The sequence below is a fragment of the Triticum dicoccoides genome, chromosome 2A (genome assembly GCF_002162155.2).
Source record: "Triticum dicoccoides isolate Atlit2015 ecotype Zavitan chromosome 2A, WEW_v2.0, whole genome shotgun sequence".
Classification (NCBI taxonomy): Eukaryota; Viridiplantae; Streptophyta; class Magnoliopsida; order Poales; family Poaceae; genus Triticum; species Triticum dicoccoides.
This window is the reverse complement of record NC_041382.1, coordinates 646,099,491-646,114,120: the sequence shown is the minus strand read 5'-3', so window position 1 is coordinate 646,114,120 and position 14,630 is coordinate 646,099,491. Positions and strand designations below refer to the sequence as shown.

Below are 14,630 nucleotides of genomic sequence, written 5' to 3'. Positions count from 1 at the left end.
AAAATTTGAAACCGTCGATCAATTTGATAAAGAAGAGATGCATATGGTTTCGTGATTAAAGATTGATGCTAGAAAGGTGGACTATAACAAAGGAGTACCATTCGCATTGCTTTATTTCGCCGAATATCGCTAATGGGGAATCTAGTGCTTGCAGCAAAGAACACATGCTAAAAAGGAGCACGGCACGGTCGAAGTACTCCATGAACAGGCTGTTTGGCAGTACAAGCTAGATGTTCAAAGTTTACACAGTAGGAGGGAATTATCGTGTTGATGTGCGCTAACGCTTTACGTGCGCTCTACCCCATTCTAAACTGGTTATGCTCGCCGCCTAAAGCAAGCTTCAAGCGCAAGGTAAGCGTTCTCGGCCACGGGATGATCGATGACCACCTTTTAATTTCTTGCCGTTACCTTTGCAAGTAGTTTAGCTTTTCCCCCGTTACTTTTGCTAACTTGTATTTCCTTTGTCTGGAAATACTTGTCATTAAAATGGATAAAAGAAGATGTATCTAGAGAGTAGCTTGTTTTTCGAGGATAATTTTTGGTAGCTAGCTTTTGGTTTCCCTCTGAAGACATGGCGCTCCAGCTGTTCATTTCTTTTTTAAAAAAATCAGCAAGCTCGACTCCAAATAAATAAATAAATGAGCAAGCTAATTTGATTTCAATTTTCTGCAGACATACGGCCAATGGATGGAGCGAAAATGTAGCAGAAATTTGGGGTGTTTTGTGATAGCGGTTAGCGCTCTGTTTTTTTCTTCCTGTGGGCATGTGGGTTGTTTGTCAAAAGAAAAAACACACGAGGAAATTAATTTTGGTAGCGGGAATCATGGGCTAATTGCAGGGGGTTAACGGGTGGTCAGATCTGGCTAAAAACGGAAAGCAACGGGACACGAGCGCAACTATCCATCCATCGCCAGCGGACAAGGCGAGGCAGGGGCAGGCCGCCACCCCCGTCGGCATCCGCCCAGCCATCCAGAAGCGCCAAAGCTGCCAACGCCAACGCGACGGGAGATAAGAGGAGGAGAGAAGAGGCCGCCGCGGCGCCGAGCCCTCGTGTCGTCGTGCAGCCCCGCTCCCACCCGGCCACGCCCCCCACTTTCCCCCCCGTGATCCGCCCGTGGGATCTCCCGCCCGCCCGCCAGGATCAAGCCGCGGCCCGAGTCTGCCATGGGGATCCCTCGCTGATCGCGGCGCGTAGGCAGGCGGGCACCGCAGGAGGAGGAAGAGGGAGGAGGGAGGGGGACGGGGGAGGGCAGCGCCGCATGGAGCAGAATGGCGGCTCCTTCCTCGCCGTGCGCCGGCTCTCCGGCCACCACCACCCATCGCCGGGTACGTGGGGCACGTGGGTGCGTGCGTGCGTGAGGCCGCTCCGATCCCTCTTAGCTTGTTCAGGAAAGAGGCTGACGAACGTCCATGGGCGTTTTTTTTTCCTTTTCCAGCGGATGTCGTGTCCGGGTCGACGGCGTGGATCGGGAGGGGATTCTCCTGCGTCTGCGTGCAGAGGAGGGACAGCGACACGCGCATTTCCTTCGATCTGACCCCCATTCAGGTGAACGGTGCTCGGTATTTGTTGAGGTAGTAATCACGCGATTGCTTTTCAAACATGAATGCAAAGGATAGCTGGAATCGCAGCGGGTGCAACCGTCGTGTTTCATTGTATTTGTGCTTAGATTACGACAGGATGTATACAATGGTCCAACAAATACTGCTCTCTGGAATTGGCATGTCACATGTGGTAGTCTTTAGGACTTTGAACTTAGAAGCTACCATTAAAGAAAAAAATACTTAGAAGCTTCCTATGACAGTAATGGATTTTGTATTGCAGGAAGAGTGCCTACAAAGATTACAGAACCGGATTGAGGTGCCTTATGATAGTCAAAATAGAGAACATCAGGTATGATCCGTGGATGGTGTCTCCACCAATGTGTTTGATTGTCGGTTGTAGTGTGCTATTTCTGTATTTCAGACACCCCATATTGCTCTATTGTAAGATGAACACAGGGTATTCCTGTTAAAATCTCATGACAAGCTTTGTTCTCTGATTATAAGGCTGGCCAGTGTTGTCTGACATTGTATAGTGTGGTACCTAACAAAATGGCTGTGCTCTCATGTTTGCTTTTATAGAACAGAGTAATATGATGTTCCCAGGGTATCAGGATTTACTGAATGTGTGTAACTCAGTAAATCAGTTTAGTTAGACTACTGTGCCCGTAGATTGTTCAAAGTAGGGGAAGTGATTTCTGGCATGAGTAAATTGACCAAAAATGATCCTGCAGCGCACCAGCACAAATCCTTGCTTATAATTTGTTCTCTGTTACTATTAATAGTTCTTATTGATCTAGCAAACCTGAACATACATTTCAAATGCTACATTTGATAACCCATTCATCACACCTTTTGTTCATTAGGAAGCACTCAAAGCCCTTTGGCATGCTTCTTTTCCTGGGACTGAACTTCTAGGACTAGTATCAGATCAATGGAAGGAGATGGGATGGCAAGGGAAAGATCCATCCACAGATTTCAGGTATTGTTCCGTTCCTTCATTCCCGCACATGCCCTTTACGAAATAAACAATTTATTAGTTAAATTTTGGATCCGGAATCATATATTGTGCTGGAATTACAGGGGTGGTGGCTTTATCTCTTTGGAGAATTTACTTTACTTCGCTAAGAACTATCCAGTGAGTACAAATCTCTTTACGTAAATGCTGGTTCAGATTCATCGCTGTTTCTCTCCAATTGCTAGGTTTCAATGATTTTCTTTTAGCTAGAGCAGGGAAGAATCTAAGGACTCATGCGATATACAGTTATACAAATCTATTCAGCTAGCAATGGAACCTTGTCTCCTTCGAAAATTGAACAGCTAATGATCCTTTGCTAATAACTGCAATGTATAATATTTATTATCGAACTATTAAGATAGGTAATGTTTATATTTTTGTATGTTTGACCTTTCATTCATCTCAATGAGGCACTTTCTGTGCAGAAATCCTTCGAGGAGCTCCTTTGTAAGCAAAATGGTGACAGAGCATTATGGGAATATCCATTTGCTGTAGCTGGAGTAAATATTACATTTATGCTCATTCAGATGCTTGATCTTCAAGCAGGTTTGTTCATTAAACTTTTCTGTGCTTCTTGATTAGTTGATGTATTTACTTCTATGTAACCTTCCCCTTGGGCAAATTTTCTAAACTGTGAGACTGGTTTTGCTGTTGCAAATATCAACAATGGCACAGTGACTAATACTGATTTCTTCTGCAGCTAAGCCAAGGTCTTTGATTGGAGCAGTGTTCCTAAATCTACTTATAGGTACAGTCTACTGTCACATTTGTGCAAAATTGAAATCTTACATGGCTACTATACGAACCTTTTGTCCCAGAATAATTGTACAGTACAGTAGTTTTATGCGGTAATCTACATCAATTGTAGGTAATTAATGACTGATTAAAGGTTCAGTGCTTGTTAACAAGGCAATATCCTTACAGCTGATCTTGTGGGCTCAGTTGAATGGCCTAACTTTGACTGTTCTCCATGCTTCAATGCACAGCGATTATAAGGGCAGTTGAAGACTTGGCCATAAGTAAATTTAATTTAATTCCATAACATGGAAATTAATATCCTTAATATTGGATGACATCATAGGTGTAATAAATAACACACCATCTTATTACGGGCGGCCTGCTCCTACTGTAACTGTAAGTGTACCCCTAGCTACTAACATCTAACCATTGTTCTTTTCTGCAGAAAACGATCGGGCTTTTGATATTCTTTACTGCATAACTTTTAAGCTGATGGATCGGAAATGGCTTGAAATGCACGCCACATATATGGATTTCAATGTATGCCTTTCTTCAGTATGCATTCTCCTTGCCACATTCTTCGTACAGAGTCCCTTCTTTTCTGACCAAATTGGTATACTCTCATTGCAGACTGTTATTAAATCCACACGACGCCAGCTTGAGAGAGAGCTATTACTTGAAGATATTCAGCAAATTGAGGACATGCCGTCATACAATCTTCTCGCCCGTTAGCAACTGAAGTCTTGCCTAACATCGCCACGTGTAGTAAAGTTCTTGATACATGCTTCTAATGAGTGGAATGTAGGAATCAGGGACTCGTGCTTGTGTGGTTTTTGCTATCGTGCTTAGGTACTCTGATATCCTGAGCGCATGTTTGGGTCTTCTTGGATCTGACCTCTAGAGTAACTGGCTACCTGAACAGCAGTTGGGCCATGCTAGTGCCTGTAGGATGTACTTTCGGAAACAATTTGTCCTGGCGCGGAGTCTTCGTGCTAGGAAATACTACGTAGTAAGTTCTGAAACTCCTCAGTACTCAAGACAGCTTTGTAGCCAAGTGCATAAATGATATTGGTGCACTCTCGTTTTGCACTAAACACACGTTTTGTGTGATTTATCCATGGATTGTACTGACATTGTCGAGTTGGTTCAGCCAAATAAGAGAGGTCGGCTAGACCAAACTTCAAAAATAAGAGGTCGGGTAGACCAAACTTGACGTGTTTAGGAGGAATTATGATAAGGTCTGTGTGCATACACAAGGAAAACGAAGCAGTCATGATCTAATAAAAGGTAGCCGGCACTTTTTGATTGCAGACTTTGCAGATAATTTTTAAATCCAGTGGAAGCGTGAAGCTTGTCATTCAATATTTCAGAGCCTCCTCTTTTTTGGAAAAGGATCCAGCTCTGTTCTAAAAGTTCTCTAGAAGTATAAAACATCTCAAGCAACAAACATAATAAAAATTACATTGAGGCACATAGATCACCGAACGATCACTATTGCTACTAGAATGAGACGTTGGAGCCGGCTTAGATTTTATTGTTGACAGTCGAGAAGCCTTTATGCACGTGCGTGACGTGTCCCTGAGGACTAGCGCTTTGGAGCCGCATTCGTCACTGCATCAGACACCAAATTTCGCTAGACGACGAGAAATCCTAACCTCATCGTCCCAAGGAGACGACATGAGTCTACCCGAAGCTCCGTCTACTACGTCTAGATGGACAAACTCAAGGATGATTGAAGCCCCGAAGACAATCTCCAAGAAGAAGCGCCCCGAAGACAATCTCCAAGAAGAAGCGTCGACATTCACCTGAGCGCTGCACCTACCGGACTAAAAAATCACTAACCTAAACTATTAGCTGAAGCGGAGGCACTAGGATTCCTCTCCCGTCATCGGTCGATGGAGTGGCAGACAGAGGAGAGGCGAATCCATCGGTCGATGGAGTAGCAGACAGAGGAGAGGCGAATCCTAGAGGGAAGAGTTTTAGAGCCTCTTTGATGCCAAGGATTTTCGTAGGAATTTTGAATAATTGAATAATATGATTTTCTTTCCTATGTAACCTAGTTGACCTGTACGTAGGGTTGAATACACAAAGAATAACAACAATTTTTTTAGTCCCAAACAAGTTAGAGTTGCCTAGAGTGATGTTGTAGAGTCCCAAAGAAGTTGGGGTAGGCTAGAATTGAAATGCGTAAGATCTCGTAACCTAGTCACATACCCACATGGTTAGTTTTTTTTCTTCTGATATTCATGTCCTTCAAGTCTCTCCTTACAAACTCCTCTCATGTCAAGTTTGGTCTACCCCGGTCTCTCTTGATATTATAAACACACTTTGTCCTTCGCTATGCACCCATGCTTCTAGAGGATTTCGTTGTTGTATGTGGCCAAACCATATCAAACTATGTTGGACAAGCTTCTCTTTAACCGGTGCTTCCCCAACTCTATCATGTCTATAAGCATTCCGGACCCGGTCCTTTCTTGTGTGGCCATATATCGTCCATCTAAACATGCGCATCTCTACTACATCTAACTGTTTGACATGTTGGCTTTTAATTAGCCAACATTCAATATCATACAACACCACGAATTTTATCACTGTCCTATAGAATCTGCCCCAACATGACGCAAGCCCCTCACCCCACGGGTGTCCCTCCTTCCAGAAGACTCTTGGCTTGCCGGGCAAGTCAGGGACTCTCGGTCCAAGTTAGACTCTAGGTCGGTAAGGAAACCGTGTAACCCTAGGCTTCGTCCCCCTTTTATAAGGCGAGGCCCAGGGCTAGCTTAAGGCACCTTAAGTTTTCAACCCTAGTCTCGATAGAATCTATAGCAACTCCATTGTACCCCATCATACGAGGCGACCCATACATCAATTAAATCCAAGCAGGATAGGATATTACCTCCATGATGAGAGCCCGAACATGTGTAAACGCTTTGTGTGCAATCCCTTTTGGCACTTCCGGTCACGTGCACCGCCATATTAGGACTACTTCCAGTTTTTCGTACCGACAGTTGGCACGCCAGGCACGGGCTGTGCCGACCGAAGATCCATCCCAAATCGGATCTCTAGCTCAATCTAACTATATACATTGGACCAAAAGTTCACCTTTGGCTCCTTGAACTTCATCGCCGACGCGATGGGACTGCCCGATACCGGCTCGCTTCCCCCATGGGCCAGGATCTCCCCTTCGGGGACCTATAATCCATCATCAACTAACTCAGCGGCGCCGGTCCCCAGGCCTCGGTATTATGCTAGGAACAAAAGATGGCTCCTGCACCTTTCCCAGAACCAGCACTCTAGCTCGGTCGCTCGCTCAGTCCTCCCAGTCAGACAAGGCAGTGGGATCGTCATCAACCCACAACCCCCCCACGTTCACGGGGTGAGTATGATAGTCCGTGGAACCACAATCTTCTTTAACAAGTCCGATCACCCGGACTACATTCCTCATGCAGGAAATTTCATCCTGGTGCTCAACCCCATCGTCGGGGGCTACCTTTTACCAAAAGTCCCGGTGGACGGTGGCAACAACATCAATATACGCTAACATGTTGGGTGTCCCGGCTAACATCACCGAGTATAGCCTTGACTTCATAAAAGGTGCTCGACTAGTGAAACAATCCCTATGTCGATTTGTGCCTGAAAAACACGAAGCAGTCAGAGAAGAAATAGCCCTGCTCCTAGCTGCTGGCTTCATCAAGTTGGTCTATCACCCCTAATGGCTAGTGAACACAATTATAATCTGAAAGAAAGCCTAACTTGGCGTATGTGCATCGACTTCACTAACCTCAACAAGGCATGCCCAAAGATCTATTTCATTTTCTCCGCATCGCCCAAGTAATCGACTCCATGACAGGATGTGAGCAACTATGTTTCCTGGATGCCTACTCTGGTTATCACCATATCAGAATGAACAAGTTCGATCAAGATAATATCTTCTTTATCACTCCCTTCGACCCCTTCTACTATAGCACCATGCCTTTTAGGCTTAAAGCGCGGGCGCAACATACCAGTGCCCAATGCAGAAGTGGCTCCATGGTCAGATCTCAACATTGAGCTATGTTGATGATGTGGCTGTCAAGACACGTAATGGGGATAACCTGCTCACCGACCTTGCTGAATTTTTGCCAACCTACGGTGGCTCTAGATTAAACTCAACCCAGACAAGTGTGTATTTGGTGCCCCCTCGGGAAAGCTCTTAGGTTTCATCATCTCCCAGCGCAGGATTGAGGCCAACCCTGATAAAATCAAAGCGATCTCCAAATTGCCCCTAAGAATTTGCACTAAGTCTAGAAATTGGTCGGTGTTATCAGCTCCGAGTCACTTCATCTCATGGCTCAGAGAAAAAGGGCCTGCCACTTTGCCAACTTCTAAAGAAACAGAAAGTTTACCTAGATCCATAAGGCCCACCCTGCTCTAGATGATCTCAAATGATTGCTTCAAAGGAACTCGCTTCTAGCTGCGCCACGGGAAGCTGGGCCAATGCTTTTATACATATCACCTACCACTCAGACCATCAACGTGGTCATGGTGGTAGAGAGTGAGGAGCAAGCACACGACCAAAAAGTCCAGCACTTGGTATACTATGTTAGCGAGGTGTTGTCGCCCAACAAATCAGCTGCTCGCACTACCAGACTTATGGAGCATTCATGTAAGTCGGAAGCCGCTACACTAGTTCGCTGCTACACTAGTTCCAAGATAATCCCATCACCTTGGTTAGCCATGCCCCCTTGTCAGCCATCATTTATCATAGGGACGCCACGAGTCAGGTTGCCAAATGAGCAATCAAACTCGTACCATTTGAGATCAACTACAAACCTTGTTATGCCATGAAGTCGCAGGCCATGGCTGACTTTTTTGTGGAGTGGACAGAAGCCTAGCAAATCCCTCACAATATCGACCTTGAGCATTGGACGATGTATATGCTTCGAGGCTTAGGATCTAAAGTGCTCCTCATATCCCCAAAAGGAGAAAAGATGAGCTGTATGCTCCAAATACACTTCTCAGATTCAAATAATATAGCAGAATACAAAGCCCTTGTCACTCGAAGGACAAAAAATATAACAGGACATCCACAAAAGTGCCTGCGAACATCACACAACCCGTGCATACGGGTTGACAAGGTCTTCCTGTTGGAAATATGCCTAGAGGCAATAATAAAGTGGTTATTATTATATTTCCTTAATCATGATAAAGGTTTATTATTCATGCTATAGTTGTATTGATTGGAAACTTAAATACATGTGTGAATACATAAACATATACCAAGTCCCTAGTAAGCCTCTACTTGACTAGCCCGTTGATCAAAAGATGGTTAAGGTTTCCTGACCATAGACATGAGTTGTCGTTGGATAACGAGATCACGTCATTAGGAGAATGATGTGATGGACAAGACCCATCTGTTAGCATAGCATATGATCGTTCAGTTTATTGCTATTGCTTTCTTAATGTCAAATACATGTTCCTTCGACCATGAGATCATGCAACTCCCGGACTCTGGAGGAATGCCTTGTGTGTATCAAACGTCACTTCATAACTAGGTGATCATAAAGATGCTCTACAGGTATCTCTGAAGGTGTCTGTTGAGTTGGCATGGATCAAGATTGGGATTTGTCATTCCGTATGACGAAAAGGTATCTTTGGGCCCTCTTGGTAATACAACATCACAAGAAGCTTGCAAGCAAAGTGACTAAGGAGTTAGTTACAAGATGATGTACTACGAAACGAGTAAAGAGACTTGCCAGTAACGAGATTGAACTAGGTATGGACATATCGACAATCGAATCTCAGACAAGTAACATACCGATAGACAAAGGGAACTACATATGTTGTCATAAAGGTTCGACTGATAAAGATCTTCATAGAATATGTAGGAACCAATATGGGCATCCACGCCCCGCTATTGGTTATTGACTGGAGAAGCGTCTCGGTCATGTCTACATCATTCTCGAACCCGTAGGGTCCGCACGCTTAACATTCATTAACAATATAATATTATATGAGTTATGTATGTTGGTGACCGAATGTTGCTCGGAATAGCAGATGAGATCACGAACATGACGAGGAGCTCCAGAATGGTCCGGAGGTAAAGATTGATATATAGGATGATAGTGTTTGGTCTCCGGAAGGGTTCCAGAATTCACCGGAAGGGTTTCAGATGTTTCCCGAAATGTTCTGGTGCGAGGACACTTTGGTTGGGCCAAGGGGTAAGGCCCACGGGGCTTTAGGTTAGTGCAAATGGAAGTTTTGCAGAGGTCAGGGACCAGACGCCAGAGACCCTGGTGTCTGGCCCTGGGCTAGACGCCGAGGACCATGGCGTGTGGGCCAGACGCCAAGGACCATAGCATCTGGGGCTAGAATCCGAGAAGGACTCTTCCTTGCATTCCAAACCGACTTTGGGGAGGCTCTCTCCCCAAGTAACGAACCCAGGGGTCAACATATAAATAGAGGAGTAGGGCTAGCCCCTAGAACACAAGTTTGGGAGCCTCCTCTAGTTGGTCCTAGTTGACTAATTAGAGCTAGCCCTAGCTACCTATAATCCTCATAATTAGAAGTCCAATTTGGTTCTAATCTCCTCCCTCTGCTAGTTCATCATCCGCTCTAAAACCATTGTGCTTGGCGAAGCCCTGCGGAAATAGTTTCACCACTTCCATCACCACACCGTCGTGCTGCCGGAACTCATCTACTACTTGCCTCCTCTTGTTGGATCAAGAAGGCGAGGACGTCATCGAGCTGAACGAAGGTGTACGATTACATCAACCGCGTTGATAAAGCTTTCGCTTAGCGATCCACAAGGGTATGTAAATGCACTCCCCCTCTTGTAGCTATGCATCTCCATGGATAGATCTTGCATGTGCGTAGAAATTTTTTGTTTTCCATGCAATGTTTCCCAACAGTGGCATCATGAGCCAGGTCTATGCGTAGATGATATGCATGAGTAGAACACAAAGGAGTTGTGGGCGGTGATGTTCATATTTCTTACTACCTATATATGTCTTATTTCAATTCGGCGGTATTGTGGGATGAAGCGGCTCAGACCAACCTTACATGTCCACGTACATGAGACCGGTTCCACCGACTGACATGCAACTTATTTTGCATAAAGGTGGCTGGCGGGTGTCTATTTCTCCCACTTTAGTTGAATCTAATTTGACTACGGCGGTCCTTGCATAATGTTAAATAGCAACTTGATAATCACCGTTGTGGTTTTGCGTAGATAAGAACGGTTCTTGCTAGCTGCCCATAGCAGCCACGTAAAACTTGCAACAACAAAGTAGAGGATGTCTAACTTGTTTTTGCAGGGCATGTTGTGATGTGATATGGTCAAGATGTGATATGATATATGTTAATGTATGAGACGATCATGTTTTGTAATAAGTTCACGGCTTGCATGTCAATGAGCACGACAGCCGGCAGGAGCCTTAGGGTTGTCTTTAATTATCGTATGACCTGTGTTTCAATCACTAAGCGCCATGTAATTGCTTTACTTTATCGTTATGCATTAGCAATAGTTGTAGAAGCAATAGTTGGCGAGACGACCCCGATGCAACGATGGAGATCAAGGTGTCGCGCCGGTGACGATGGAGATCATGCCGTTGCTTTAGAGATGGAGATCAAAAGCACAAGATGATGATGGCCATATCATGTCACATATCTTGATTGCATGTGATGTTTATCCTTTATGCATCTTATTTTGCTTAGAACGACGGTAGCATTATAAGATGATCCCTTCACTTAATTTCAGGATAAAAGTGTTCTCCCCAAGTATGCACCGTTGCTAAAGTTCGTCGTTTCGAAGCACCTCATGATGATCGGGTGTGATAGATTCTACGTTAAAATACAACGGGTGTAAGCCAATTTTGCACATGCAGAATACTTGGGTTAAACTTGACGAGCCTAGCATGTACATGAATGGTCTTGGAACACTAGAGACCGAAAGGTCGAACGTGAGTCATATAGTAGATATGATCATCATGGAGATGTTCACCATTGAATACTATCCCATCTCACGTGATGATCGGACATGGGTTAGTTGATTTGGATCATGTATCACTTAGACAACTTGAGGGATGTTGATTTAAGTGAGAGTTCATTACTAATTTGATTATTTGAACTAAAATTTATCATGAACTTAGTCCTAAAAGTTTTTTCAAATCTATGTTGTAGATCAATGGCCCGTGCTACCGTTCCCTTGAATTTTAATGCGTCCCTAGAGAACGCTAAGTTGAAAGATGATGGTAGCAACTAAACGGACTAGGTCCGTAACTTGAGGATTATCCTCATTGCTGCATAGAAGAATTATGTCCTTGATGCATCGCTAGGTGACAGACCTGCTGCAGGAGCTAATGCAGACGTTATGAACGCCTGACAGGCTCGATCTGATGACTACTCGATAATTCAGTGTGCCATGCTTTACGGCTTGGAACCAGGACTTCAAAAGCGTTTTGAATGCCACGGAGCATATGAGATGTTCCAAGAGCTGAAGTTGATATTTCAAGCTAATGCCCGGTTGAGAGATATGAAGTCTCCAACAAGTTCTTTAGTTGTAAGATGGGGGAGAATAGTTCTGTCAATGAACACATACTTAGAATGTCTAGGTACCACAACCACTTAACTCAGCTGAGAATTGATCTTCCAGTTGAGAGTGTTATTGACAGAGTTCTTTAGTCACTGCTACCAAGCTACAAAGGCTTCGTGATGAACTAAAATATGCAAGGGATGATGAAAACGATTCACGAGCTCTTCGCGATTGTCGGTGTCAAAACCGGCAGATCTCGGGTAGGGGGTTCCGAACTGTGCGTCTAAGGATCGAAGGTAACAGGAGACAAGGACACAGTGTCTACCCAGGTTCAGGCCCTCTTGATGGAGGTAATACCCTATGTCCTGCTTGATTGACTGTGATGAGTATAGGGGTTGCAAGAGTTGATCTACCACGAGATCGTAATGGCTAAACCCTAGATGTCTAGCATGTATGATTATGATTGCTTCTACGGACTAAACCCTCCGGTTTATATAGACACCGGAGGGGGATAGGGTTGTACAAAGTCGGTTTACAAAGAAAGGAATCTTCATATTCGCACGCTAAGCTTGCCATCCACGCAAAGGATGTTGGGGAACGTAGTAATTTCAAAAAAATTCCTATGCACACGCAAGATCATGGTGATGCATAGCAACGAGAGGGGAGAGTGTTGTCCATGTACCCTCATAGACCGAAAGCGGAAGCATTATGACCACGTAGTTGATGTAGTCGTACGTCTTCATGATCGACCGATCCTAGTACCGAATGTACGGCACCTCCGCGATCTGCACACGTTCAGCTCGATGACGTCCCACAAACTCACGATCCAACAGAGTGTCGAGGGAGAACTTCATCAGCACGATGGCGTGATGACGGTGATAATGAAGCTACCGGCGCAGGGCTTCGCCTAAGCACTACGACGATATGACCGAGGTGGATTATGGTGGAGGGGGGCACCGCACACGGCTAAGAGATCAACGATCAACTTGTGTGTCTATGGGGTGCCCCTGGCCACGCATATAAAGGATGGATGGAGGAGGAGGCCGGCCCTCATAGGGCGCGCCCAAAGTGTGGAGTCCTACTAGGACTCCCTAGTCCTAGTAGGATTCCACCTCCCACATGGAATAGGAAAAAGGGAAGGGAGAAGGAGAAGGAAGGAAGGGGGTGCCCCCTTTCCCTAGTCCAATTCGGAGCAGTCCATGGGGAAGGGGCGCGACCACCCTTGAGGCCTTTGTCTCCTTTCCCGTATGGCCCATTAAGGCCCAATACGAATTCCCGTAACTCTCCAGTACTCCGAAAAATACCCGAATCACTCGGAACCTTTCCGATGTCCGAATATAGCCTTCCAATATATCGATCTTTACGTCTCGACCATTTCGAGACTCCTCGTCATGTCCCCAGTCTCATCCGGGACTCTGAACAAACTTTGGTCATCAAATCACATAACTCATAATACAAATCGTCACAGAGCGTTAAGCGTGTGGACCCTATGGGTTCGAGAACTATGTAGACATGACCAAGACTCATCTCTGGTCAATAACCAATAACAGAACCTGGATGCTCATATTGGCTCCTACATATTATACGAAGATCTTTATTGGTCAAACTGCATAACAACATACGTTGTTCCCTTTGTCATCAGTATGTTACTTGACCGAGATTCGATCGTCGGTATCATCATACCTAGTTCAATCTCGTTATCAGCAAGTCTCTTTACTCATTACGTAATGCATCATCCCGCAACTAACTCATTAGTCACATTGTTTGCAAGGCTTATAGTGATGTGCATCACCGAGAGGGCCCAGAGATACCTATCCGACACACGGAGTGACAAATCCTAATCTCGATCTATGCCAACTCAAGAAACACCATCAGAGACACCTGTAGAGAATCTTTATAATCACCCAGTTACGTTGTGATGTTTGATATCACACAAGGTGTTCCTCTGGTATTCGGGAGTTGCATAATCTCATAGTCTGAGGAACATGTATAAGTTATGAAGAAAGAAGTAGCAATGAAACTGTAACGATCATAATGCTAAGCTAACGAATGGGTCTTGTCCATCACATCATTCTCCTAATGATGTGATCCCGTTCATCAAATGACAACATATGTCTATGGTTAGGAAACATAACCATCTTTGATAAACGAACTAGTCAAGTAGAGGCATACTAGGGACACTTTGTTTTGTCTATGTATTCACACATGTACTAAGTTTCCAGTTAATACAATTCTAGCATGAATAAAAAACATTTATCATGAAATAAGGAAATAAATAATAACTTTATTATTGCCTCTAGGGCATATTTCCTTCAAAGGAGAGTCCCATCCGGACAAGGGGAGAAGTCTTCCGTCTTGTATCTTCATGGCCCATCAGTCCAGCCCACGTCACATAGCCCGGACACCCGAGGACCCCCTAATCCAGGACTCCCTCAGTAGCCCCTGAACCAGGCTTCAATGTCGATGTGTCCGGTGTGTAGATTGTCTTCGGCATTGCAAGGCGGGTTCCTCCTCCAAATACTTCAAAGTAGTTGATCAACGAGAACTATGTCCGGATCTGTTTAACAAGTTAACTCTCCAACCATAAAAGCATAATACTTAAAATAATGTATATCCATCAACGACTTTTTCCGGCGAAACGTCATGCTTAGCTCTGCTATTATTTCAAACCGTTTTTGGGCCTCCCGCTTCGTGTTTTAACACGCAACTCCTATCGGCACGTCTTGTCAAAATAGAGACCGTGTGCCCTTATTGCGAGATTCTCATCAATATGAGTTTTGGTAATCTAACCATGTTGTTCGCACGACCCCTTGGGAATAGGCGAGT

General features: G+C 44.8%; 1 protein-coding gene across 1 annotated transcript; it reads left to right on the top strand.

Moving 5' to 3' along the window:
- The first annotated feature begins 911 nt into the window (after positions 1 to 911).
- LOC119355964 (ELMO domain-containing protein A-like) lies at positions 912 to 4,485 on the top strand. The gene is made up of 9 exons (XM_037622865.1): positions 912 to 1,326; positions 1,437 to 1,546; positions 1,823 to 1,891; positions 2,406 to 2,521; positions 2,623 to 2,677; positions 2,983 to 3,103; positions 3,258 to 3,305; positions 3,741 to 3,835; positions 3,926 to 4,485. The coding sequence occupies exons 1-9, from the start codon at positions 1,260 to 1,262 to the stop codon at positions 4,025 to 4,027; spliced, it is 783 nt and encodes a 260-aa protein (XP_037478762.1). The 5' UTR covers positions 912 to 1,259; the 3' UTR covers positions 4,028 to 4,485.
- Positions 4,486 to 14,630: the final 10,145 nt, after the last annotated feature.

Excerpts from the sequence above, each read along its gene's own strand:
- LOC119355964 (XM_037622865.1), top strand. The coding sequence starts at position 1,260 with ATGGAGCAGAATGGCGGCTCCTTCCTCGCCGTGCGCCGGCTCTCCGGC. Across the intron at positions 2,678-2,982 it reads ACTTCGCTAAGAACTATCCA|AAATCCTTCGAGGAGCTCCT; the intron begins GTGAGTACAAAT and ends CTTTCTGTGCAG. Across the intron at positions 3,836-3,925 it reads CCACATATATGGATTTCAAT|ACTGTTATTAAATCCACACG; the intron begins GTATGCCTTTCT and ends CTCTCATTGCAG.